This window comes from Sceloporus occidentalis, unplaced genomic scaffold, assembly GCF_023333645.1.
Source record: "Sceloporus occidentalis isolate IW3139 unplaced genomic scaffold, rSceOcc1.0.p SCAF_4, whole genome shotgun sequence".
NCBI lineage: Eukaryota > Metazoa > Chordata > Lepidosauria > Squamata > Phrynosomatidae > Sceloporus > Sceloporus occidentalis.
The window spans coordinates 46,895,934-46,922,183 of record NW_028316984.1 but is presented as its reverse complement, the minus strand read 5'-3'; the positions used below and the strand labels follow the sequence as shown (position 1 = coordinate 46,922,183).

Genomic DNA, 26,250 nt, shown 5'->3' with positions numbered 1-26,250 from the left:
AACTGCTTTTGAAAACATTGTTTTGATTTGCTTTCAAATATTGTTTTTCCCCGTTATTACCTGCTGTGCCTTGCTTTGGGGATCCTAGTGAGCTAGTGGGTGAGTAATAAACAAGCCTGGTGGGTAATAAACAAGCCTTTAAATAAACAAACACACTCCATGACTCTACCTTGATCTTTAACTTTGTAATGCAGGCCTCAAACCAGTTATGACTGAAAGTTCCTTTTGAGGCCTTGGCTTTGTTTGCACATGAGAGGGAAACTGATATGAGTTAAAAACTAACTTGATGTATGCATGCCATTGAGCATTTCACCAATGAAGCTTGGCCAGCTCATGTCATCCTATGTTCACTGTACACTTGTTTATCACACATGCCTTATATGTTATTTCCATGTGTAATGTACACGTTTTAAGCAAAAATAGAAATAGTTGGGAAAACAGATGGAAATCCCCCCCCACCCCCCCGGGAATGCCTCCAGCAACAGGTATGACTGCCAAATTATAAATGTGGGATCCTGGTCAAAGAGTAAATACGTCAGTAACAGAAGGTTAACCTGCTGTGGCCTTTCTGTTTTTCCTTTGCACAGTAACACAGGGCCACAGAAAAGAGAGACATTTGGGCTGAGGTACCACACCTTCAAGAGCAGCCAATCTCTGATCTCCAGAGCTCAACTGAAGAAGATTCTGGTATTTCTAGCAATGCAGCTGCAGGAGACAGCTATTTCGCGTCCGAGGCACAAGACAGGCACTGTTGACTTGGGTCATTCCTGTTAAATATTTGGAAATACAAAAGAACGTCATTTTATCAGAGAGCGGCTATAAATACATACACTCCTGTACTACTACAGGTTATTATTTTGTTTGTGTCTGCTGGAGTGTTGTCCTGTGAAAGTTGGGCAGGATGACATTCTTTTTAGCTGATTCCAACAAGCCCATTAAGACTGAAAGGAAAAATTACAATGGGTAAGTAATGTATAGTTTGGGTACTATACAATTCACTTGGGTTTATCTCAGTCACTTAGCAGGGGTTCACTGCAGCATTGTGTTTTTTACTATCTCATCAGTTTAGCAGTATGTGTAACTCAGTCTAAGCACTTACATGCTACCACACATACGTATGTTTCATGTGATGTGAAGGAGTGATATGAACTGTTCTGATACAAACAATTTTGTTTTAATCACTGAATGTGGACCTGCATTCCTATGTCACCAGTCCTGTTCCATTTGCAATTATGATGGGGACAGCGTCTAATCAGAAACTCTTGAGTCTTTTGAATATTGTTTTAATTTAAATGTAAATTGAAACCTAGCCTTTAATCAAGATGATGGGCCAAAAATATTACAATAATTATAAAAGAGTTGGTCCAAAAAGAGGTTTCTTTTTAACAAAGAAAATACATAAACGTGCTTCCTACATTTTGGTGAGCGGTGTAAAGAGGTCAGGCAGAACCAACAGTTGATTAAAATGATGAACCGCAATCTGTGAATGGAATAAACCATTCATTGATTTGTTAAAATAAATTTGTTGTCATAGATTGAAACTGAAAGGTTTTTAGAAAACTTGAGTTTAGTTGCTCATTTGCTCTTAGTACTTACTTTACGTTATTGGTTACATTTATATCAAAACGTTCTCAGGTGTCAAGACGGCCTTTCCTCCAGTTCTTAGTCCCTCAGATTTAGAAAACTGGATTTTGAAAGATTAAACAGACGGTGCAACTATACTGTAGAAATAATGCAGTTTGATACCAGTTCTAGTGCTTAACTCCATCACATGGAATGCTGGGATATGTAGTTTTACATATCTTACTCTGCCTTCTCTGCTAAAGTGTGCTGGCACCTCCCAAAACTACAATCCCCAAGATTCTATAGGATGAAGCCATGGCGGTCAAATTGCATTATTTCTACAGTGCAGATGTAAAGAGAGGATTGACAACACTGGTCTCCTTGCTCTGTCTTGAGCTAGAGACACCATCAGCTTTCTCTCACTCCTTTTTACAGACCTCTTTCATCAATTTGCCTTCTTTGTGCTCTTGGCTGGCTTCCCCTAACTACCAAACAGAGAAAGAACTGTTTTAAAAACAAAGATGTCTAGATCAGAGCTTGGAAAGTTATTTTTTTAAAAAAGTAAGTTGTTCCAGATCAATTCCCAAGGCTCCCAGTACATAGTTTTATGTTCAAGATAACTATTTGCATTTCCCCAAAGTGTTTAAAATAGTGTCAATTAGCAAACAATAATCAATTAGTGATAGCATCATTCTTGGGAAAAGGAATTAAGTAGAAGTAACCGTCTGTTTGCAATTAGTTATGTTCAAGCCCTGATGTGGATGAATTACCTGATTATTGGTTATAAATAAATACTGAGCCCCCTAGAATGGTGATTTTTATCAAAGGTGTTGACAGTGTGTGGTGATTAAAATCGAATTGCTGAAGGAGATTTACTAGAGTCAAACAAAGCTTCACTGCTTTGATTGAAGGGCAAAAAAGTTTCTATAAGATTACAAGATGTCCTAGCTCTTGAACAGTATGTTTCTGCAGGAATACTCTCTGAACCTTGGCTGCTGACCCTTGCCTACACTTGTTTCAGCTTCAGAACTAAACAAGTAGAGCATATTTTCTCCTCATATAGGTGTTTAATTCACCTGTCTGTTTCACTGTTTACCTCTGCAGTGGGAATTAAGTAGCCCTCCAAGTGAGCTGCAAGTCACAGAAGCCCTAGCTAGCATGATGACGAATGCTGGGAGAGGCAGTGCAACACTGGGAGGGCTGCATGATTCCAACTTGTTTCATTTTGACCATTTGTGATTGTGACTTGTCTTATACTTGTCTAAGGTCCAAGGTCTGTGAGTATGTAAGTGGGGGGCAGGGAGTTCAAATGTGATTTTACTGGCCATTCACATATGACACATTTACAGTATCTAGATCTTTGGTGGTCTGGAAACTGGAATACTAGCTAAATAAATACACACGCTGAAGTAATGTTAAAATGGCCAAAGTAAAATATGTCGACAGACATTGGCAACATGTTGAATAGCAAACTTTCCTCAAGGGGTTGCAACCAGCAGCAGTGGTGGAAAAGTAAATGTGCAAAATCCACCTGCTGAATTATTTTGAAATGAGAAGCCTGTGCAAAGAGGCAGCTGCAGGAGAGCCCAAGAGAGGCAACAGAGAGTTCTGGCAGCAAGCAAGAGACAGGTGCTGGCACTGCGGCCAAAGCAGAATGAGTCACAAAGGCCAGAGAGGAACTGGGAAGGGAGGGCTGGCATTCACTGGTGGGTTCAAAATGCAGATTATCTCCTTGGTTGCCTTTGAGGGCTAAATGGTTTTTTAAAGCCATTTGAATAAATGAACTAATGGAAACATTTCTGTGCCAGTTAAGAATCTCTAACCTCCCACTTTCTCTTCATCAGCATATTTTCAACCTATCTGGTCTATAATGTCTCACATCACATGCTTTCTATTTTTCTGCAATCGTCTCTTCCCACCCCATTTCCAATAATATATGACAATTCCTCTAAGTTCCTCAAGAAAGAGTGGTTATGGGAACCTGAGTCGCCTTATATTTTATAAACACTAAGCACACCAATAGCAATGGATGAGAAGGGCACATAGAGCGTGCAGCCCCCAGCCCTCCCTTTTGGAGCTACGTATTTCCCCAGATTATCCAAACTACCAGATGTTCCCTTATTAAAAAAACAACTCTTCTCCCAAACTGATGCAAAAAAAAAAAAAAAAAATCCCCCCAAATTGGCAGTTTGAGTTTTTTTGTATCCTGGGATCCACTAACCAAAATCTTTGAAAAATTGTTGAAAATATATGAAATTGAGATGTTTTCTCAACTGGGTTGGGGTAAAAATGGCCTTAGACTGCTGAAAAGAACAGCTGCCTCCATTGTCTATTAATCCTGTAATAGGTTTAAAAAGTAATCTTTTGCACATTATCATGGTTTTCTCCTCATTTTCAAGAGTTCCTCATTCACAAACTTATTTTCATGCTCTTTGGGGCCATCATTCCTTTCCTTTCTATTTCTCATGTCTGTTTGGTCTTTTTTAAATACCATGCAAAGTAAAATTATATTCACATAATGTCTCATAAAGGCTGAGCATAAAAAAAACATGAGGTGACCTTGGGTAAGTCACATGCTCTTAGCCTCAGAGGACGGTAATGGCAACACCCCCTGAACAAAACTTGCTAAGAAAGCCCCATGATCCTTAGGGTCTCCAAAATTCAAAAATGACTTGGAGGCCCATAATAATAACAAACTAATTTAGGTTCCTATCAGAAGTGTAATACTATTAATACTTCTTTAATCCATATGTTTTGGAAATGCCCCATAGTTACCTGGTTCTGGGATGAAGTCATCACACAAATAAATTTGGTACTAGAAAGTTCTTTGGTATTCAATGAGACATATAATTCTTTTAAAGTACTGTATATACTTGACTGCAAGTCGAGAAATTTAGGCCCCCAAATTGACCCTAAAATTCTGGGTCTGTTTATATACAGGTTAATACACTAATACTGGTTAGAAAGATCCTGAAATGAGCACCCCCATGATGCCCCACTCTTCCCCACACTTCGTGCCTTGAGGCAGGAGATTTTGTGCATCGGCGCCTATGTGTGAAAGGGTTTCCCAATCCGATATTAAAACTTTCTCTTCCCATCAAAGAAACACCCCTTTTAGCTCCACTTCTTTCCCTTCTCAGTCCGATTTGAAAGCCTTCTCTTCCCATCAAAGAAACACCCCATTTAACTCCATTTACTTTCCTCCCCAATCCGATATTAAAACCTCTCCTCCAGCCCCAGGGAAGTTGTGTTTGGTAGTCCAGAGAAGGAGAAGGAGGAACAGAAGTGATGTTTTCCCCATTCCATTCTTTGTAATAGCCCCCAAAGTTTTACCCTCGACTTATCTACAGGTCATATAAAAATCCATTAACTTGTAAGTCAACTTGTACACGAGTATATACGGTAGTTGCTCATGTCTTGGAACTTAACACAGGGTCTGTGGAAATGGATCTTCCATGTCCTCTTGACTGTGAAAAGACTAATATTCTACTATTAGTCTACTGTGATCTAATGGATAGAAGAACAATACTTCAGCATTTGAAAGAAGGATATATCAGCACAATTTACATATGGACTTATATTCAGTTATTTTGTTGCTTTTATTGAAATGCATAAGTAATGATTTCTCTTTATTCCTTATCTCTTTATTTCTTATTTGCTGTAATGTTAGAACATCATGATATGTAACTGAAAGCCCTAAATGTAATTTTACTATTTCTCATCTTTTCTTTTCATCTGTCTCTCTCCCTCTTTCCCTCCCCCTCTCTCTTTCTCTCTCTCTCTCTCTATCACAAACACACAAACACACATATGTAAATGGCAACCAACAGCAGTTTCTTCCTTCCTTCCCATTTTTTTAGCCATGCCAGTGTTCTCTTCATTTCGAACATTTACTCTGGCAGCAGATATTTCCCAGTTCAGGACATTCAAAAGTTCCTGCTACAACCCTTAAATATAGCAGTCCCATTGTAATAGATGCATTATGTAGTTTATAAATTCTGAGGATATGGACAAGATCCGTAGCAGTGTAAGATCAACCACATGCACCCTTGGTACTAGCCTTTTTTGGTTACTAAGGCAGCTGAGAGGACTAGTTAAGTGGGTACAGAGAGCTGTGTATGAGTCTTTGATGAAAGAAGCCTTAAGGCCATCATTGTGAAATGTTCTTAAAGGAAATTCTCTCTAGATCCTTCTGTGTTGGATATTTCTAATCTATTTTTGGCCAGGTACTTGTGTCTGTGGTGGTAGTTGGGTCTAAATGCTCTTGGATAAAATGGATTATTTAGAATCTGGCTTCATGTTTGAATTTAGAACGGAGACAATGCCACTCTATAGATAATCTATATCAGAATGTAGGCATCATGAATATGTTTCTGTTGCCAGGCTTTACTGGGCCTCTTCTCAAATTTGATACTGCCTACCATAAGCGTGACAGTGTCTGAAAATCTTCAGTGCGATTGTGTGGCTTTTCCAGGAGTATGCCTTTTTCTTCCCCAATTTTCCCCTATCTGATAATCTCCAATGAACAGGGGAGGGGAATGGTATCTTTTTCTTTGCCTCAAAGCCCTGTGGATTCGATCGACCCTTGGTTTGATCCATTGGGGTTCCTGTGATCTTTGTTTGCTTTAAACATTTTGAACATAATAGAGAAGACACAGCCACAGTGTGTGTGTGTAATATGAGACCACAAAATAATACAGCCAAAGGAAGAAGCTGCAACACCATTGCTTATAGTATTACAAAGCATGGTAAAAGGTTTCTGACAGTAACACCATCTCATTACAGTCAGTAACCCCAGTAATAACAAATATGGCATGTGGTGTTGGGGGCAGCGGGAGAGTTGAGGCAAAGAACAATATTTTCCAAAGCATGAAATATATCACTGGCAAACACTGAGAAGTACAACCTCCAGGGAAGTTGTCTGCAGTCAGCATACCAAATGGGTGACAACTTCACATTTACTGTACTAAAATGTGATCATCTGGAAAGATTTTGGCCTCGACCCAAGTTCTCTCTCTTTACTTCTCTCTGATTCTTGTCTCCAGCCCTCTCAGCATTATTAATATATAACTAGGTAATCTAAGAGCTTGCGTGAATTCTCATGTTGTTATATCTTATTTCCCATTTTCCCTCTGAGAAGTTTGTTTGATCTGATTTCTTTTATTACCATTTTTCCCCCTAGGAGCCAACTTGTTTATGTTAAGAACCCGCATTTGGACTTAATGGATGAAGATATCCTCTATCACTTAGACTTAGGGACCAAAACACACAATCTGCCAGCCATGTTTGGTGACATAAAGGTAAAAGAAATATCATACGGGGGAAGTGGTCCTCAGCAGATTTTCTTTACGCTCAAGCTTCTCTTCATTTCTTTTACTGTTACATTTTCTCACAGCATCTTCTGAGTGCCAGCTTCACAGAGATGACTTAAAAGTCCCAGAGGGACCAAGTCAGTGCCCATTCTGTAAAGTAACTGAGAAAGTATGCTGCAGCTACAGTTATGGGCAATTACCCTTTCTTTCTTGGGGAAAATAAGTAGACTGAGGAAACTAAACCTCTCGCTGGAATGATGAGCTCAGTTCTTCCCTGGGGTAGTTTCAGTGACTCCAGTTCAGAAAGAATACGGTGAGGAATTTGGCTTTACATGGCATCATTTCCAAAGCCATGTATTTTATTCTTTTTAGAAGGAAAGGGCAGCTTCTGTTATTGTGTAAGGAGACGCACTTTAGACTTGTATATACATACACCCAGGGAACTAGTGTCATGTAGTGATTTGAGCATAAGACTACGACTCTGGAGACCAGGGTTCAAATCCCCACTCAAACATGGAAACTCACTGGGTGACCTTGGGAAAGTCACACACACTCAACCTCTGCGGAATGCAAAGACAAATTCCCTCTGAACAAATTTTGTCAAAAGAAATCCTGTGATAGGTTCACCTTGGGCAGTATAAGGCAAAAATGACTTGAAGGCACATGACAACACACACACTCACAACTGTACTGAGAACAAAGTTTGGAAGTAACTGGTTACATATAGCCTGTACTTGAAGTTAATTAATTGTTCACATAATGAAGGCAGATTTTCCTTCCGACTGCAACAATGTCACTCTGTTTGTGGTTACTTATACAGTAATGGTGACATGGTCCCTGGAGCAGGGACATAGCTAAGGGAGGGGTCCGTGGGGTCCGGATCCCCCCCCCTTCCATTAGAAAAATGAATGGCACGTGCTGCTGCACCACTGCACCTAAGCCCCATTATAATGGTGGCACTTAGTCTGGGAAAACCCCTCCACTTCCTGAAATCCCGGCTACGTCCCTGGATGGAGGAGGAATATCACATTGTTCACGTGTTGGCTGGCATTGTGCCTCATCTTGCAGCTTGATGCAGGTTTGAAACAATGTCAAAATAGACAGGATGAGCAATATGTTTTGCATTACAGTCAAGTAATTGGTAGTTGTTGATGTAGTCTGCCTTCAAGTCATTTCTGACTTATGGTGATCCTAAGGCGAACCTATCATGGGGTTTCCTTGGCAAGTTTCTTCTTCCATTGCCATCCTCTGAGGCTGAGTGTGACTTGGCCAATGTGACCCAGTAGGTTTTATGGCCAAGTCAGGATTCGAATCCAGGTCTCCAGTTATAGTCCAGTGCTTGAACCATTACACCACACAAGCTCCCCAAGTAATTGTTAGTTTTCTGATTTTTAAAAGACACTAGTACAAAAAGAACCATCCTAGTACTATATAATTTTAGGAAATGGGAAAGTAAAGGGTTATATGCAAGTGGTTCCAGTTAAACACTGTAAATAAATACTTTGGGGGCATTTAGCTCTCTAAATCTATGATTATTTTCTAAAGCAAATTTACGCGTTTTGCACATGTATTTCTTCATATGCAAAGGTCTCCCAGACAAAATTCTGGTCTTAGATTTGAAATTAATTCACAAAGGGGAAGCCAAAAATAAAGTAGAGAGCTGGAATCTAGGAAGCTGCATCCTACCAGGTCACACAGTTTGTCCATTTTGCCTAGTAAAGTTTATACTGTCTGGCAGAGACTCTCCAGAGTCTTGGGGAGAGAGATATTTCCTGCTGTTGCCTGCTCCTTTTAACTGAGGATGTCAAAACATGCTCTCTTTCTTTAAACTATATTATTTTGCATATTGCTGCAAAATACGCATATTGCATATGAAGCTGGCTATCATGAAGTTTTCCTAACGGGAATCTCATCTGAAATTGTGCGTTTTGGAATGGGGCATCCATGAAACAACAATGGATTCAACTGATTTTTCTCCAGAAAAATGGAGGCCAAATGGAAGCACTTTCAATCCCACTGATGTCAATGGGAAGGTTAAGTCATTTTGAAAGATATTTCCTACTGAAATTATTCCACAAGTGCCTCACTTTCTCTGTAGCACTTATCCTTGGCATGGTTTGTATGCTGTGCATTTTTTCAGTTCCAACCAAGGACCTAAGAGCTGGAGGAACACAACCTTTACTAAAATTTAGAGGTAATTGAAGCTACCTAGAATACAGGCAATTAAAGACATGAGCCAGTTCTCTATACTGCATTCCCCTGTAGCATAGTGTTAATTTAAACGGATTTACTCAAGAGGAAGTCCCACTGAGCTGACCTCAGTGGATAGGTATGCTTAGGACTGCAACTATAATATTTCTATGGCTGTGCAGCAGGATGCAAAGTGACACAGAACTTTAGTAACCTAAAACAGTTCCAGTAATTTAATTCCTCATATCATTTCTGACTGCATCAGCCATGTGGGATTGCTGGAACATGATGATTAGTTGTCTGGTAGATTTAGAAGTAAGAGGAATCTCCCCCCCCCTTTTTTTTTTTTTTTTTTAAATGTGGCTCTTTCTGACATTCTTGTTCACAATTGTAATTCCCTGTTTCATCTGCATAATTCTGAGCAATTCCTGTCATTCTGGTTGATGCCACTGAAATCATAAATCAGGCCAACCGCTGCTTCAGCATCTGCTCCTAGTTTGTTTGCAGTAGAAATAACTACCAACAGTTTAGCTTCAGTCACTGCATTAAAACGATATTATGCTGGATTTACTTTAAACTGAACGTTTCAGTTGCTTCATAGGAGGTACCTGGACAAGGAACAAGCAGACACGAAGTACAGATGTCTGTGTTTTATTTTAGTTTGCCATTTACCCCTTTTAAAATATAGGCAGAATTCCATGGACAATGTAGTCATTCAGCCCTGCATCTCCCCACCAACTTTGCTAACCACCTAGAAAAAGAAGAAGGCTGGCATGACATCATTGCCGCTTGCATTTCACTTTATTGGCTCCTGCTTCAAGGAGCCAAAGAAGTTTGAAGTGCACTTGTGTCAGATCACACATTTTGTTTTACTAGATGTTTACTAAACAGAGAATAGCTCTGCAGCTGTTTTCAACCCAAGCCATATATTTCTCAGAGTATAGTCTAGCTCCAGCTTCAGATTTCATAACAATAATACAGTTAAAGGAAGCAAAACAACTTGTTCTGCTAAAACACAATATGCTGTCACATTTTAAATCCATTAGACTGCTTGGGATACCTGAGAAATGTATTTTCATTCATGTTAACTGCCACCTTACATAAATAGGTCAGGAAGCTGGTTTCTTCTGTCTTCTTGGCACATTCCCTTTGGATATTCAAAAAAGAAAAGAAAATATATGAAAGCAGTTCAGCAAACCAAGTGCAAACCAAGTCTCAGTTGTTGCTACGTCTGATAATCTGATAATTTATTTTCCAGTTTGTCTGCATGGGTGGGAGCCCAAACAGAATGAAAGCTTTTGCTGAGTTCATGCATAAAGAACTTGGACTCAAAGGAGATGCCAAAGATGTGACAGACATTTGTGCTGGGACAGATCGGTACTGCATGTATAAGGTTGGCCCGGTTCTCTCCATCAGTGTAAGTACATTTTGAAGGTACCAAAAATACTTCCATTAGTAGCACAACAGTAACCAATGACTTTACCATGTTTAATACTTAATGTAAATCGAAGACTTGTGAGATGAACTGGAATGAAAACTTTTATAATCAAGGAACATATATATATATATATACACACACACACACACACACACACACACACACACACACATATATATGCAACAATATAATCATTAACAAAGCCTTTCAGGAATCAGCCTCATTCTACAGCCCTGTTGGTACCTTTGCTTTGACTGACAAGCATAGCTTCTATGAGCTCTTTCAGTCCTTTAAGCTGTTCACTGTTTCTACTGATGCTGTCAGTGAGAATGCCTGAGGGCACATCTTGTAATCTTAGCATATCTCTTGGGTGCTAAACCAGAAATATGGGAAACTGAACAAAGTAGTTACCTTGGGAAAAAAAGCAAATTCCTTTCTTTGCAGGTTTATAGTACAACTCTTGGTATGTAGATTGCATGGCCCACGCTGGCCCCTGAATAGCTGCTTTCTGCAGTAAGAGCTTGTTATAATAAGCCAGCCTGGAAGGCAGAGCAAGGCAATGTTTTAGCCCCTTGTGGTCTGCAGAGTTCAATATGCTTGTGAGATTCATCTAGATCACTTCAGAACCAATGAAGGTATTGCCAAAGCCATACGACTGGATGCTCTTTGCAATGTAGGATATATTATTTCAGTCCTGCATTTGCAGCACCCCACCCCTCCCCAAAGTATAAATTAATCTTCCATCCTAGGTGTGGACTATAACCCTCATCAGCCCTTGACAGCATGGTCACTGGTCAGGGATTATGCAAGTTTTAGTCCCAAACATCTGGAAGGCATGACATAAAGGAAGGCTGTTTTATACAATGTTATATAGATAATTTGCATACAAAATTACAAAGAAGGCACTGAAGTGAGCTGAGGACAATCACCTTCAATTCAAAAGTTGTATGTTTTCTCATTATCTAGTGCATATCTGTTTCTGCCTTTAATGCTACTACTGTTACTGCTATTGCAACTATCGTATATACTTAACTGTAAATTGACCTCATGTATAAGTCAAGGTCAGGTTTGGGAGCCAAAATTATGAGCCATGGATAGGTCGAGGGTAAAACCTAAAGGCTCCTTCAGTGTGTGTATATGTGTGTATGGCAAGAAAGACTCTCATCGAGGCTTTTTGATTCATCATTTCAGCTTTCGTTTCAACCAGACATGTGGGTGGCAGATAGATTCTTAAACAAACAGTGCTTTCCGATGGTCTTAGGGGGTGTTCCCATTCGCCTATAAAGCGGATCATGATGCAAATTTAGGGGGTATTGTTTCCACTCAAGCCCGAATTTGACCTGCATTGCCTCTAAATCATTCCCATAGAGATTCAAATCTGAATCGGATTATCTTGAATTATATGCCTATAAAGCGGTTTAAAAAAACAGTAGGTTTTAACGTGGATTGTTTTTGCTCCCGGGGTCCGATTCACAGTATCCGAATGGGAACGAAAGGGTGTCTGATTCAGGAACCTGGAGATGGGAGGAGCATCGCTCAAGGGGCTGGACTGGGAGTATCACTCTCTTTGTTCTCTTTCTGCGCCGCCAGCACCATTTTCTTCAATTCGCATAGACTTTCTCCCAGTGAATTGCAACCTCCCCTCTGCTCCTCATTCATAGACCGACGTGTGAGGGGAGCCATTGAACACCATTTTAAACTATTCTTTTTTCTTTTTTCACCTCTGCCTGAGCAGCAGATGGGCTTTGCAGGACATGCCTGCTTGATTGCCCCCCAGACAGCCCAGGGAGCAATGGGGGAGGCAAAGAGATTTTGTGGAAAGGAGGCTCATTCCTGAGGAACTATGGGAAGACACAGGAGAGCCTGGACGCCTGAGCAGCAGATGGGCTTTGCAGTACGTGCCTGCTTGATCGCCCCCCAGACAGCCCAGGGAGCAATGGGGGAGGCAAAGAGATTTGGGGAATGGAGGCTCATTCCTGAGGAACTATGGGAAGACACAGGAGAGCCTGGACACCTGAGCAGCAGATGGGCTTTGCAGTACATGCCTGCTTGATCGCCCCCCAGACAGCCCAGGGAGCAATGGGGGAGGCAAAGGGATTTGGGGAATGGAGGCTCATTCCAGAGGAACTATGGGAAGACACAGGAGAGCCTGGACGCCTGGATGCCCAGGGATCTGAGGGGGGGATCAAGCTTTCTCTTTTCTCATCCCCAAAGAGTTTCTCCGCACTGAAGCCCGCTGCCTTCTCCTCCTTGATCCGATTTGGCAAATACACACGCACACACACTAGATAGATAGATAGATAGATAGATAGATAGATAGATAATCTATCTTTATACACACACATATGTTTATATATGAATACTCACACACACACATGTATATACAGTGGAACCTCGCCATAGGCGGGCGCGCCATACGCGGCCTTGAGCATACACGCTCAAGCCGCGGCGTGTGCGCGGGGTGGAAGGGGCGGCGCGTCCCATTCAGTTGAATGGGTGCGTGCGCCCGTTGCGCCCCGCGCACGCCCATTGCGCCCCACGCACCTCCACGCCGCCGTGCATGTAAACAATGGGGCTCGAGCATAGGCGGAAATCGCCATACGCGGCGGGATCCAGAACGGATCCCCCGCGTATGGCGAGGTTCCACTGTATATATATACACACACACACAAACATAGGTATATACACACATACACATTTGTGTGTGTGTGTGTGAACGCACATATGAATGTATATTTGTGTGTGTGTGTGTGTGTGTATCTAAAGTAAATTATAAAGTAACAACTTTTTTAATTTATGAAAAAAACTAATCTGTAGTTCAAAACCCACTGTAGAAATAATACAGTTTGAGACCCCTTAACCTTCCCTGGCTCAGTACTAAGGAATTATGGGAACTGTTGTGTTTGTGAGACATTTATCCTCCTCTGCCAGAGAGTGCTGGTGCCATAATAAACTACCATTCCCAGGATTCCCTAGCACTGAGTTATGGCAGTTAATATGGGGAGACACAGAAGAGGACGAATAGAGGCTCCTTCTAGTCTGGGGAGACACAACGGAAGAGCCTCGGATGCAGCCGATTTTCATTGGCTGCCCCCCCCCCCAAAAAACAACCCCAAGACTTGTGATGTCTGAAGCCTAGGCGCTTGATGGACAGCTTGTGGATACAAATGGGAATGGGCAGCAAGTTAATCCACTTTAAAATAAAGCGATTTAAAATAAATGGGAACAAAAACAGGGTCTAAATGAATCGAGGTAATTTGCCCCTTTTCGTAATGGAAACGATGGAAAAAAATCGAATTATTCCTGGAACATAATCCAAATCAGAATCGCGCCAATATAATCCGTTTTATCTGCCAAGTGGGAACACCCCCTTAGGCAATCCCTGTGAAAGGGTTGTTTGACCCCCAAAGGGGTCACAACCCACAGGTTGAGAACCACTGCTCTAAAAGGTTTGCCATCACTGCGCTATGCCATGATAGAAAGGCAATGGTAAACCTCCTCTGGACAAATCTTGTCAAGAAACCCCCGTGATAGGTTCACTTTAGGGCCATAAGTTGAAATAACTTGAAGGCACACAACATACAAACACTTATTCAACAGGGTATTGGATAAGTGTCTCTGTGTTGTGTCCTGTGTGAATTCTTAAGGAGACTTATTCCTGCATAGAACTGTGTTGTATAACTCATAACATAGGGTTAGGACCTTGGGCCCTTCCTCACTACACAATTATAGCACTATTATTTCATTATAATATGGTTCCATCCCATAGAATTTTGGGGTTTGTAGTTTTGTCAGAGGCCCCAGAGGAGATCCCTGACTGAAGATTCTAAAGGTCCCTCCCTAGACTACAAATCTCAGGATTCCATAGAATGCTGCCACAGAGGTTAAAGTGTATTCATAGCAATATCATTGTGTAGTACGAGTAGTCCTTTGTTTGGATTCACTGAAGTGGTACTGAGAATATTACAATGGAATGGAAACATTCAGTAATTTTCAATATATGTCAGACAATTGGTTCTTTGACCCAAGGCACAAATTCGCACTGGGCTGTCTCCCAAAGAAAGAATGTTTAAGCTTTAGCTATACATATGAACATTGGGTTTTGTCAGAAATCAGTAGCACCTACCAGCTATTTAAAAGAAAACAGGAGGGAGGAAAGACTGGGAAGCCACATAGTGAATCAAGCTGGAAAACATAGCACCTGTTTGCATCTGACTTTCCGCATTCAACTGGATATGTGTATACAAAAACCCTCTCCATATATATTAGGGATGAAAGCATGCATAACATCCATCTGTATGCTTGCTGCTAACATACTTGAATACTGCTGCACTCTAGTTTTCTTGCAGTGTGTTTCACATTTCTACCCACTGTCTGCTCATGCACACAGAAGCTTTACACTGTGAAGCCTTTTCTGTAGCATATGCAAATATAATCCAAGCAAAATTCTTTTATTCCCATGCATTCACAGTGGTTCAATGGCTAAAATTAACCTCACACTCAATCTTACTTTAACCTCATACATCACTTTATGAAAGGGGCTAAACACATCAGAACACCTGTGCTGGCTCACATCAATAGCCTACCTAAATCCAGGATTGTTTTTCCACAATAACCAACCAGATGACTAATGCAAAGCTCATGAGAAGGACATCAGGGGCAAGAATATCCCCCACTCTTTTTCTTCCGCAACAAACATTCAGAAGACATACCATCATCTGGAGAAGAGATATAGCCATGGTGGTGGTGGTTGTTGTTATGTGCCTTCAAGTAGTTTCTAACTTATGGCAACCCTAAAACGAACCTATTATGAGGTTTTCTTGGCAACATTTGTCAGAGGAAGTATGTTATTACCTTTCCCTGAGTCTGAGAGCATGGAACTTGCCCAAGGTCACCCAGTGGGTTTCATAGCCAAGCAGGGAATCAAATCCTGGTCTCCAGAGTCATAACCCAACACGCAACCACTACACTACACCATGGTGGGAGGGGGCAAAATGAGGGCTTTCCCTCTCCCAATAAGAATGTTGTCCTCCTGACATTTTCTTTGACATCCGAATTTCCAACAAGCATTTAGTAATACAGTTTAGGCATCCAAAGAAAAGGGGCTGGCAAAGACAGCAAGGGAATGTGAACACAGCAAATGAAAATGTTCTATTTTTGAACATTTTCCAATAGCTCATTCTCTGTAATGCCAGAAATATGAGGACTGAAACAAAAGCCCATAAGTGGGGAAATTCTTATTTGGGGGCAATGCCTTCATCCCCACCCCTTAGTTGTACTCCTGATAGGAGGATAGCACAGTGGGGCCTGATGTACAGATAGATATGAAACCAGTCCATTTTATATTTAGCATAATATAATTAAATTGTGAATAAAGAATATCTTAAGTAATTTTGGACTTATCGCAGGGCTCTTAAATGTCATTTGTAGCTTTGAGTTATAAGTTATAAGACTGCGGTTTTATGTAGATACAATTCATTGTTTTGTATTAGTTTGAGCACTGAACTACAGTTCTGGGAGACCAAGGTTCGAATCTCTGTTTAGCCATGGAAACCAACTGGGTGGCCTTAGGCAAGTTACACTTTCTCAGCCTCAAAGAAAGGCAAGGGCAAACCCTCTCTGAACAAATCTTGCCAAGAAAACCCTCAGATAATCTCACTTTTGTTGTTGTTCACCTTTTACAGGGTTTTCTTGGCAAGATTTGTTCATAAGGGTTCGCTTTTGCTTTTCTCTCAGGTGGAGAGAATGTGGCTTGCCCAAGAACACCTGGTGGGTTTCCATAGACAAGCAGGGATTCAAACCCTAGTCTCCAGAGCGGTACTCCAACATTCATACATCTATGCACCACTTGCTATGGGTATTCTCCAAATGACCCATTTCTCCTTCATTCTAGTAAATTCCAAAACCCTATGTTGTTCATTTTATAACTAATTTACCAGCCATGTTCCTTTCTTTCCCTTAACACACTCCCCAAGCAGTTATTGCTACTCTAATCATCCAGGCATTAAAATGCTATATGTTTTAAACTTTAATACAGTGAGTGGGGAAAAATTGCCATGGCTTCCTCTTGCTCTTTCTATAAATTATTTCCCTGTTCTTTGGATACATGGAATGTAACAGATGTACAGGCCTGCCTAGGAAATTCCCTACCTGCATCTCTGCTAGACAAGTGAAACATAAGATTAATAGGCCAGGAGCATAAGATCCCCATGCAAGCCAAAGGGTTGTTTTATTGTAACATTGAACAGAAGTGGGATCAGACCCAAAGACAATGATTTATCCCATTCTTTTGTTAGAATCATGTCATATATCTTGGGATGCCACATACTGACTTTGAAAGACCCTCACATTATCTTGTTAGCAGAGGAATAACTTTTTTTTTGGTTAGGTCAGCAGGAGTTGATGACTTGGGGTCATTCCCTGTATATATGTAAGAGAATTTAGAGAAAATTGCTACAGATACCATTTAAGTACCTTTTATTGTGATCCACCAGTGAAATGACTTAGGGTATCACAAGTTTCCAGTGAAGCACTCTGAATGTCAAACTAGATGTTGAGGGGAGGGCACATTGCCTACAGTTAATCTATTTTCCCTCCCACGTTCAGATTTCCTTAGCTATATGTGTCAAAATGATCAGACATATACATTATGTTGCAATGATCAATCACAAAACAAAGCATATCAAATGCAAGAGACAAAAGTGAGGATGTCATGTGCTATGTCAAAAGCACCACTACCTTTTCTCTACTTGGAGGAGTGCCTCTTCTTAGAATGGGATAAATTTTATTTATTTACATATTATATATTGAATTTATAACCTGCTTTTCTCCTGGGATAGGACCCAAGGTGGCTCTCTCTTTTGAGCCATAGATAGTAGGGAGTGGAGTGGCTCCCACTGGGACCGATGCTATATACTTGGTGTCCTAGAATTTCTGGAAAAGTCTGCTCATGCTTTTGCTGACAGTAGCCTGTAAATTGAAGCCCTGGGGAAGGATTAACCGCTTGATGGCAGTTATATACTGGAGAAAGAGTTCAATGGCTTTGCTGTTACTGAAAGGCCCCACGACTTCACAGTGTGTTAAAAGAGCAGCAGCACACTGTGAGGGGAAGGATAAGAGCAATAGTGTGACTATAATGGATTGTTTCTGCACCCTGCATCTCATTACTCCATACTGCAAGAACACACTGTTAGATTATGAGGTACAAAGCAGAAAAACCTTGGTTCAGGGGATCTATGACTTTCTGGGTGCTCCTGAACTTCAATACTGACTATTGGCTATGCTGAAGGGAATTGAACTCCATCAACATCTGGAGGGCCATAGGTTCCCAACCACAACCCTTTTTGCCAGAGGCTTAACTAGTAGCTTTCAACAGATGATATTTTGCTTCAGCTTCCAGTCTGCATTATGAAGAAAGAATCTTTCACAATTCTTGCAAAGGTTAATAATCGTTTTGTTAATCTTTTGTTGGGAACACACTCAAGTGTCTCTCCAATAATGAATAATTTAATCAAGACTAATATGTATATTTATGGAGATCTGCCCTGTTAGATAAAACGGTTAACTATCATTCTCTATACCATTTTCTCTACAAGTTGCTTATTGACTGCTAATGGAGGAGTTCAACAATGAAGAATACAGTTTTCATACAAAAAGCTCAGGTTCCCACTCTGGTGTTTCTGGGCCGGGCTGGAAAATGCTCTTGGCAAAACCTGCGAGAGCTGCTGTTGCTCAGGCTAAATGACACATTACATTAAACTAAGGATGTAAAAAACATTTCTCCCTTTTCTTGTCCTTAGGATACCTAGTTGAAGAAACTGTCAAACTCTACAAGATTTTCTATCCTTTTGCAAACATGAAAAGACCAGCCCTTTAAAATTTATCCTAGTTTGTGCCAAAACATACATGTAGGGCAAAACCAAATTGATTTCTGCCACCACCACCACCCCCAAAAAAAACCCTAGGTTAAATTTTTGACAAAATAAATCCCCCAACTGTGAACAATCTCTGGTAAACATGCAGAAAATGTTGTTGTCCTCCCCAGAAGGGAAAACACTTTAAAAATGTTCCATTCTTCTCTATAAGAACAATATAATCAGATTTATATCCACACATTAAATATGTAGTGTGCAACTGAGCCTCTTTTTACCTACAAGTAAGTATGCAGTGCTCCAATCTTCTGCTTCCTCCATTGTGGGGGTGAAGTTAGAAAAGGGCATGACTGGTAGAGAGCTTCCGATCTCTCTTACCTATTCAGATTCAGGGATCTGAATACATTTGTTAAAAAAAAAAAAGGGGGGGGGGTCCTATTCCATGCTATTCATGGGTTTAATAACCATGTAGTTTAGCCCTCAAGTATAGATGTTACCTATCTAAATGAACATACGGTGTGACTCAGTAGAGAAAATGACATCCTGTGTTCCTAATAGGGGAGGAAGAAAAGTGGCACAGCCTTTGATGGATTTCCAAACCAGCTTCAGATTTGCATTGTGTTAATTTGAATTGGACTGATTGGCTGCTCCACATGATGCAAACTCAAAATTGTGTACTTGCCAAAAGAAAACAAATGCTCCAGTTTGATGGTTTCAAAAGCACTATGCAATTTTGTTTTCAAAACTGGTCACATTCAGCAGATTTCAAAGTCGGTGCAAAGTAATACTCAAAGTGTAATTCAGAAACCTCTTTAAATGTCTCTGCTTCTGGTTCATCCTAACCCAGTAATCTATGGTCCTATTGGTAGTCCTGTTGAATCACCTGTTGGATAGTGAGCCAACATTTTGGAAATCTCTTTGATTCAAAGGTTCTAGATTGAATTACCCACTTACCCGACAGTATGTCCCATAAAACTAATTGAGTCTTATTTCTAAGGAGGCACACAATGGGTTATTCTGCAACATTTCCCTATTGAAATCTTTGGTTGGTTTTCTGAATTTCTTTTAGCCATATCTAAAATAACACTGTGTAGATGCTTTTTTGTTAATCTCAATGCCTGGTTAATTGAAGGTATTGCAGAAAAAGGCACAGATAGCTATCTTAGTGTACTGCATTTGCAAGACATTTCAAAACAAGAAAGCCAAGTTAAAATCCACCTAGTTTGGGTGGGCTATACACCATACATCCAACTGACATAGACATTTACTGAACACCAGTAATTTAGACGTAGCCTTATTATCTCTAGACATTATTTTTAGACTTTAAAATTATTTCATTTTTGCTAAGAAGATATGAAGTTATTCTTGGTCTTTCTCCCTCTTTCCCTAACAGCATGGAATGGGTGTTCCTTCCATTTCCATCATGCTTCATGAACTAATCAAATTGCTACACCATGCAAAATGCTGTGATGTTACCATTATACGCATCGGTACTTCAGGAGGATTAGGTGAGCAAAGAGTTTTGCTACTGTCGGGCAGAGGGGATGCAAATGAAATACATCGCAGGAAAAGGTCATGCCTTTATGAGATTTTCGTAACATTTTAAAATAATTTCAAGTCTACAAATATCAGCCTGCCAGGGCATATAAAAGGCTACAAACAGCTATTTTTCTAATGTAGCATTAGCCTGGAAATCAGGACTACTTGTTCTTTTCAGATACAAGGTTATTTTTGGGGGGAGGGGAGAGTGGATTACTTTTTCACCATACATTTAAAAAATCAGATGGATAAGAATAAGAGACGTGCACACACAAAAATGACTTGAACTCAGTATTGCAATTATGAATGTGTAGCATCAAGTTTTATTTATTTGTTTATTGGATTTATATCCCAGCTTTCTCCCAAAATGGGAGTTATGGATCTATACCTAATCCATATTCACAAACATTATGTAGTTACAATCATGGCACTATTGCCACGATCGTGAATACCCTCCCAAACCTACTTTTGCAGGCAGCAGCCAGATTGGGCAAAGGATACAGCTAATGATTGGGAGGATCACAGAAAGATGGCCTTTTCACTGGCCCATGAGGCTGTGATGATCAGAAGCAGGACACCTGTCATAAGTCTTCATTGCAGCCTCACTGGCTGGCTGGCTGATGGGAAGTGGGTAAAAATAATCTTCTTTTGCCCTGGTTACCAGCTGAACAGATTTCCATCAGAGTGAAGTAGCTACTGCCTGGTAAAATAGGTTGAGGTGGGTGGGATAGGAGACACTGCCTAGTTACGCATACATAACTCAGTAGACAATATAGAGTTCTGGCCATTTTTAGTACTGTGTTGTGAAACAATGCTTTGAATAATGTATAGTCAGACCTTAGTATCCACAGATGTCAAAAACGACAGGACCTCAAGTCAAGTTTAATGGTTGTTTGTGCATGTGCCACCATTAGGGCCAATGGGGCTTGCCATGCATGGATGCTCAAATCCGCGGATGGCAAGCCCACAATTGGGGCAGGTGGACTGTACACAAATATTTTCTTCAAAACTAAGAGTCTAGGGTTGCATCTGCACTGTAGAAATAATGCAGTTTGATACTGCTTGAACTGCTATGGCTCCATGCTATGGAATCCTGGGATTTGTAATTTGTTGTGGCACCAGAGCGCTCTAACAGAGAATGTTAAATATTTCTCAGAATTGCAAATCCCTTAATTCCATAGCATTCCATAGCACTATAATAATGTAGACAAGCCCAGGCCTATTGTAAATCTGGAAAGCCCAGGGCCCACCTGAATTTTACAGTAAATGTAAGCTTGCCCAATGTTTCAAAGCACAACAAGAGATACTGAAGATTTCACTACAGTGAAGTAAATCTGAAACCAAATTTCAGGTATAGGGAAATTCAGTCATACACACTGTGGCTTTCATGTGACGTGTAGCCTTGTATCAGTTTTGTGTTTGCATAAAGTTAACTTTTCACAAGTTCAGATGAGTATTGCTGTCATGTATAATTGCAGGTGTCTTTTTGCTCAAGCAGTCCTTAATTTCATTAACATCTTTTTGTTTTCAGGGATTGATGCCGGCTCTGTTGTAATAACAGATAAAGCAGTGGATTCATTTTTTAAGCCGCAGTTTGAACAGGTGATACTGGACAATGTAGTTGTACGAAGCACTGAATTGGACCAAGAGCTGGCAGAAGAATTACTAGAATGCAGCAGAGAGATAGAGGATTTTCCAACACTTGTCGGCCATACAATGTGCACCTATGATTTTTATGAGGGTGAGTGGGGAGTATATATAAGTCAATATTTTTTAATCTTAAAGATAAAAATAATTCTAAAAAGAACAAAATAACAAGAGATGTGTAGGACCAGACAAAAGGCCTACCTGGTCCAGCATTCTGTTCATTCACTGGGGAAGTGGTTGCCTATGAAAAACCCACAAGCAGAACAATAGTGCAGTAGTATCCTGTGTCCCTTCTTCTTCAGCAACTGATGCTGACTGATGTCTGGTACTGAAAGTAATATAACTAGCAGCCACGGATACCTTTATCTTCCATGAATTTGTCCAGTCCCCTTTAAAGTCATCCAAGTTGGCAGCTCTCACTTCAACTGGAAGCATTATGGCATCATGACATGACATATCCAGATTTTAGTTGGCATTGCCTAGGAAGTTTATCAATTTTCTTCTTGTTCCTTCATTTGATTTGAAAGTCTTCTGAAACAACACATGAATGTGTGCGCGCACATGTATCTATTTATGCAGATGCAAGTACCCCTAAATTGAATAGAACATATTCCTGAGTAATCATGGACTGTCTATAAGCTTCATTGAACATGGGTAGATTTTTCAGTAAATGTGCTAAGGACATTTCATTTCCTTATCCACATCTCTTCATAAGATCAGCTGTAATAAGTTTTCCTCAGCTTCTAATTATTTCAGAAACCTTTGCTCTGTGGTAACTTTGGGAACAATTATCAAAGTTACGCTACCCTACATTTGCCCAGTTTTATAACATGAATGCTCATATATACCAACATGTTGTAAATGGTTCACTACAATGCATTCTATGTGGGGTTGCCTTTGTAGATGTTCATTACATCACACAGGGGCTGAAAATTTTAGCCTTTGTTTTGGTCATGCTAAGTATGGCATAGTGGTTCAACTGTTACAACTCTGGAGACCAGGATTCAATTCCCCTCTCAGCCATTAAACTCATTGAATGGGCAAGTCATATGCTCTCAGTCTTCAGACAAAGGCAATGGCAAACCTCCTCTGATCAAATCTTGCCAAGAAAACCCCATGGCAGTTTTGCCTTAGGGTCACCATAAGTCAGAAATTACTTGAACGCAAACAACAACAGCTGTAGTATTGCCAATAAATAAATAAATTGCTGGCTGTGTGTCCACTTCATAATATTACTGTTTACTTTAAAAATTGTAAATGGCATGATGCCTAGATGAGGGGCCCATTCTAGACTGATCTTCCTACATCTTTAAGATCATCAGCTGACAGCAAGCCCAAGTTCTCTGACCATTGGAAGCGAGAGGGAAAGCCTCATGATTGCCACTGCTCACTTCATCATTGCTGCTGCTATTACTTGCCCTCTCTTTTACTCTAAGCAAAAGGGCAGCTGGCCTTTACTCTCCACAGAGCCAGCATTCCACTGTCGAACAGCCCTTACTGTCAGGAAGTTCCTCCTAATGTTGAGGTGGAATCTCTTTTCCTGTAGCTTGCATCCATTGTTCCGAGTTCTGTTCTCTGGAGCAGAAGAAAACAAGCTTGTTCCCTCCTCAATATGACATCCCTTCAAATATTTAAACAGGGCTATCATATCACCTCTTAACCTTCTTTTCTCCAGGCTAAACATCCCCAGCTCCCTAAGTCGTTCCTCATAGGGCAAGGTTTCCAGACCCTTCACTATTTTTGTCGCCCTCCTTTGGACACGCTCCAGTTTCTCAATGTCCCTTCTGAATTGTGGCGCCCAGAACTGGACACAATATTCTAGGTGGGGCCTGACCAAAGCAGAATACAGTGGCACTATAACTTCTCTTAATCTAGACACTATACTTTTATTGATGCAGCCTAAAATTGCATTGGCCATTTTTAGCTGCCGCATCACACTGTTCACTCATGTTCAACTTGTGGTCTACTTGGACTCCTAGATCCCTTTCACATGTAGTTTCATTCAGCCAGGTGTCCCCAATCCTATATTTGTGCATTTTATTTTTCTGCCCTAAGTGCAATACCTTACATTTCTCCGTGTTGAATTTCATTTTGTTAGCTTTGGCCCAGCTTTCTAGTCTATTCAGGTCATTTTGAATCTTGATCCTGTCCTCTGGGGTATTAGCTATTCCTCCTAATTTGGTGTCATCTGCAAATTTGATAAGTAAGCTCCCAATTCTGTTATCCAGGTCATTGATAAAGGTGTTGAATAACACTGGGCCCAGGACAGAGCCCTGTGGGACCCCACTGGTCACTTCTCTCCAGGATGAAAAGGAGCCATTGTTGAGCACCCTTTGGGTTCGGCCGGTCAACCAGTTACAAATCCATGTAACAGTTACCTTGTCTAGTCCACATTTTACAAGCTTGTTTGCAAGAATGTCATGGGAAACCTTGTCAAAGGCCTTACTGAAATCAAGATATACTATATCCACAGCATTCCCTTCATCTAACAAGCTGGTAATTTTATCAAAGAAAGGGATTAGATTTGTCTGGCATGACTTGTTTCTCTGAAACCCATGTTGAGTTTTTGTGATTATGGAATTGCCATCTAGATGTTCACAGACTCTTTGTTTAATTATCTGCTCTAGAATCTTTCCTGGGATTGATGTCAGACTAACTGGACGATAATTGTTGGGATCCTCTTTTTTCCCCTTTTTGAAGATGGGGACAACATTTGCCCTCCACCAGTCTGCTGGGATCGCTCCTGTTTTCCAGGAGTTTTCAAAGATTATTGCCAATGGCTCCGATGGCTCCGATATTACATTTGCCAGTTCTTTTAATACCCTTGGATGGAGTTCATCTGGTCCCGGAGACTTAAATTCATTTAGATTAACAAGGTGTTCCTCTACTGGTTCCTCTTTACTTATTCTCTGCTGAAATTCCCCTATTCTGTCCTCTGCTCCATTATCCTCAGGTTGAGCACCCTTTTCCTTCTCTGAGAAGACTAAGGCAAAGAAGGTGTTGAGTAATTCTGCCTTTTCCCTGTCCCCTGTTAACATTTTGCCATCCTCTCGACGCAGTGGCCCTACCATTTCCTTCTTCTTACTTTTGCTGCGGACATATCCAAAAAAGCCCTTTTTGTTGTCTTTAACCTCTCTAGCAAGCCTGAGTTCATTCTGTGCTTTAGCTTTTCTGACTTTACCTCTACACGTGCCTGCTATTTCTTTGAATTCCTTTTTTGTGATTTCCCCCTTTTTCCATTTCTTATACATGTTCCGTTTCAAACTTAACTCGGTTGAAAGTTCCTTAGTCATCCATCCTGGCTTCTTGAGACACCTCCCATTTTTCTTTTTCACTGGAACTGTTTGAAATTGTGCATTCAGTATCTCCCTAAATAGTAAAAATATACAACTGAGATCTAATGTTAGAATCATCCATAGCATTGTATTTCCCGGCACCATGAATGAATGTGAGAGCTGGACAGTGAAGAAAGTGAATAAGAAGAAAATCTATTAATAATAACATTTATTCGGTCTTTGACCAGTATAAAGAAAATCTATTAATTTGAAATTGGTACTGGAGAAAAGTGAGGAGATACCTTGGACAGCCAAAAAAACCAAATGAATGGATCCTTGAACAGATCAAGCCAGAAATCTCCCTGGAAGCCAAAATGATCAAACTGAGACTGTCGTACTTTGGCATCATCATATGAAGGCACGACTCATTTAGAAAAGACAATAATGCTAGGAAAGGTGGAGGGTAGCAGAGAGGAAGACCTCAAATTAGATTGATAGAACTTTATTGCACAGGGCTCCCAGGGACCGCTCTCAGAACGGAATGGAAGGGGCCTGGAATGGGTGCAGGACGAGTGGGGGACGCATTTTATCGCACACACAAGTCCCTCACTCCTTCCCTTCCATTCCCCATCTGTTCCAGAGGAGGAGATTTTTGAGAACTGTTCAAAACAGTTCTCAAAAATCTCCTCCTCTCTGGAATGGACTGGGAATAGAAGGGCAGGGAACGGAATGAGTGAGGGACTCTGTGTGCAGTAAAATGCATCCCCTACTCGTTCCATTCCCTTCCTGGCTCCTTTGGGACCGTTCTCGTTGCGTCCCAGGAGCCCTGTGCGATAAAGTTCTCAGTTAAGGAGGTCATGAGTATGAATTTACAAGGCCTAAGCAGAGCAGTGGAGGCCAGGGAAGTTTGAAGATGTCTCATCCACAGGATCACCATGAGTTGGGGTCAAGGGCAGTTAACAACAACAGATCTACTAATAAGGCCAACCTTGTACACTGAGGCCTTTCTTCATGCACAGTACTTCCCCACGAGAGAAGTGAAATCTATAGGGAAGAAGTCTTTCTCAACTGTGTCACAGCACTTATGAAAGGACTTCTTCAAGCACATTCCCCTGATATCAACTTTTTCATGCTTTAAGAACTTGATAAAAAGGGGTGGGGGATTTCTCAGACATTATAAATCCTAGTGATTTTCTTTTTTAAAAAAATCACTACCACAGCTCTTTTATTTTATCAGCTTGTTTCTGCTGTTTCTAAGTCATTGTAAACAGGCCTGGAACTGAGAAATGAAGGGGTGTATGTGTGTGTGTGTTTGCAAGCAACAAAGGAGCATGACAATCTGGTTTCCCATTTCCTTCCTTATGGCACAGGAAAATATACGGCACCCTTGACAGCAATGTCTTATCTCCCTCTTC

The 26,250-nt window shown here is 40.7% G+C and overlaps 1 protein-coding gene across 1 annotated transcript in view; it reads left to right on the top strand.

Moving 5' to 3' along the window:
* The first annotated feature begins 742 nt into the window (after nucleotides 1-742).
* The window catches only part of UPP2 (uridine phosphorylase 2), a 38,873-nt gene continuing 13,365 nt past the window's right edge, over nucleotides 743-26,250 (top strand). The window contains exons 1-5 of the mRNA XM_089519979.1: nucleotides 743-963; nucleotides 6,746-6,863; nucleotides 10,324-10,482; nucleotides 19,768-19,882; nucleotides 21,445-21,654. Coding sequence (XP_089376105.1) covers nucleotides 902-963; nucleotides 6,746-6,863; nucleotides 10,324-10,482; nucleotides 19,768-19,882; nucleotides 21,445-21,654 — 664 coding nt within the window. The 5' untranslated portion in view covers nucleotides 743-901. The remainder of the gene's footprint in view (nucleotides 964-6,745; nucleotides 6,864-10,323; nucleotides 10,483-19,767; nucleotides 19,883-21,444; nucleotides 21,655-26,250) is intronic.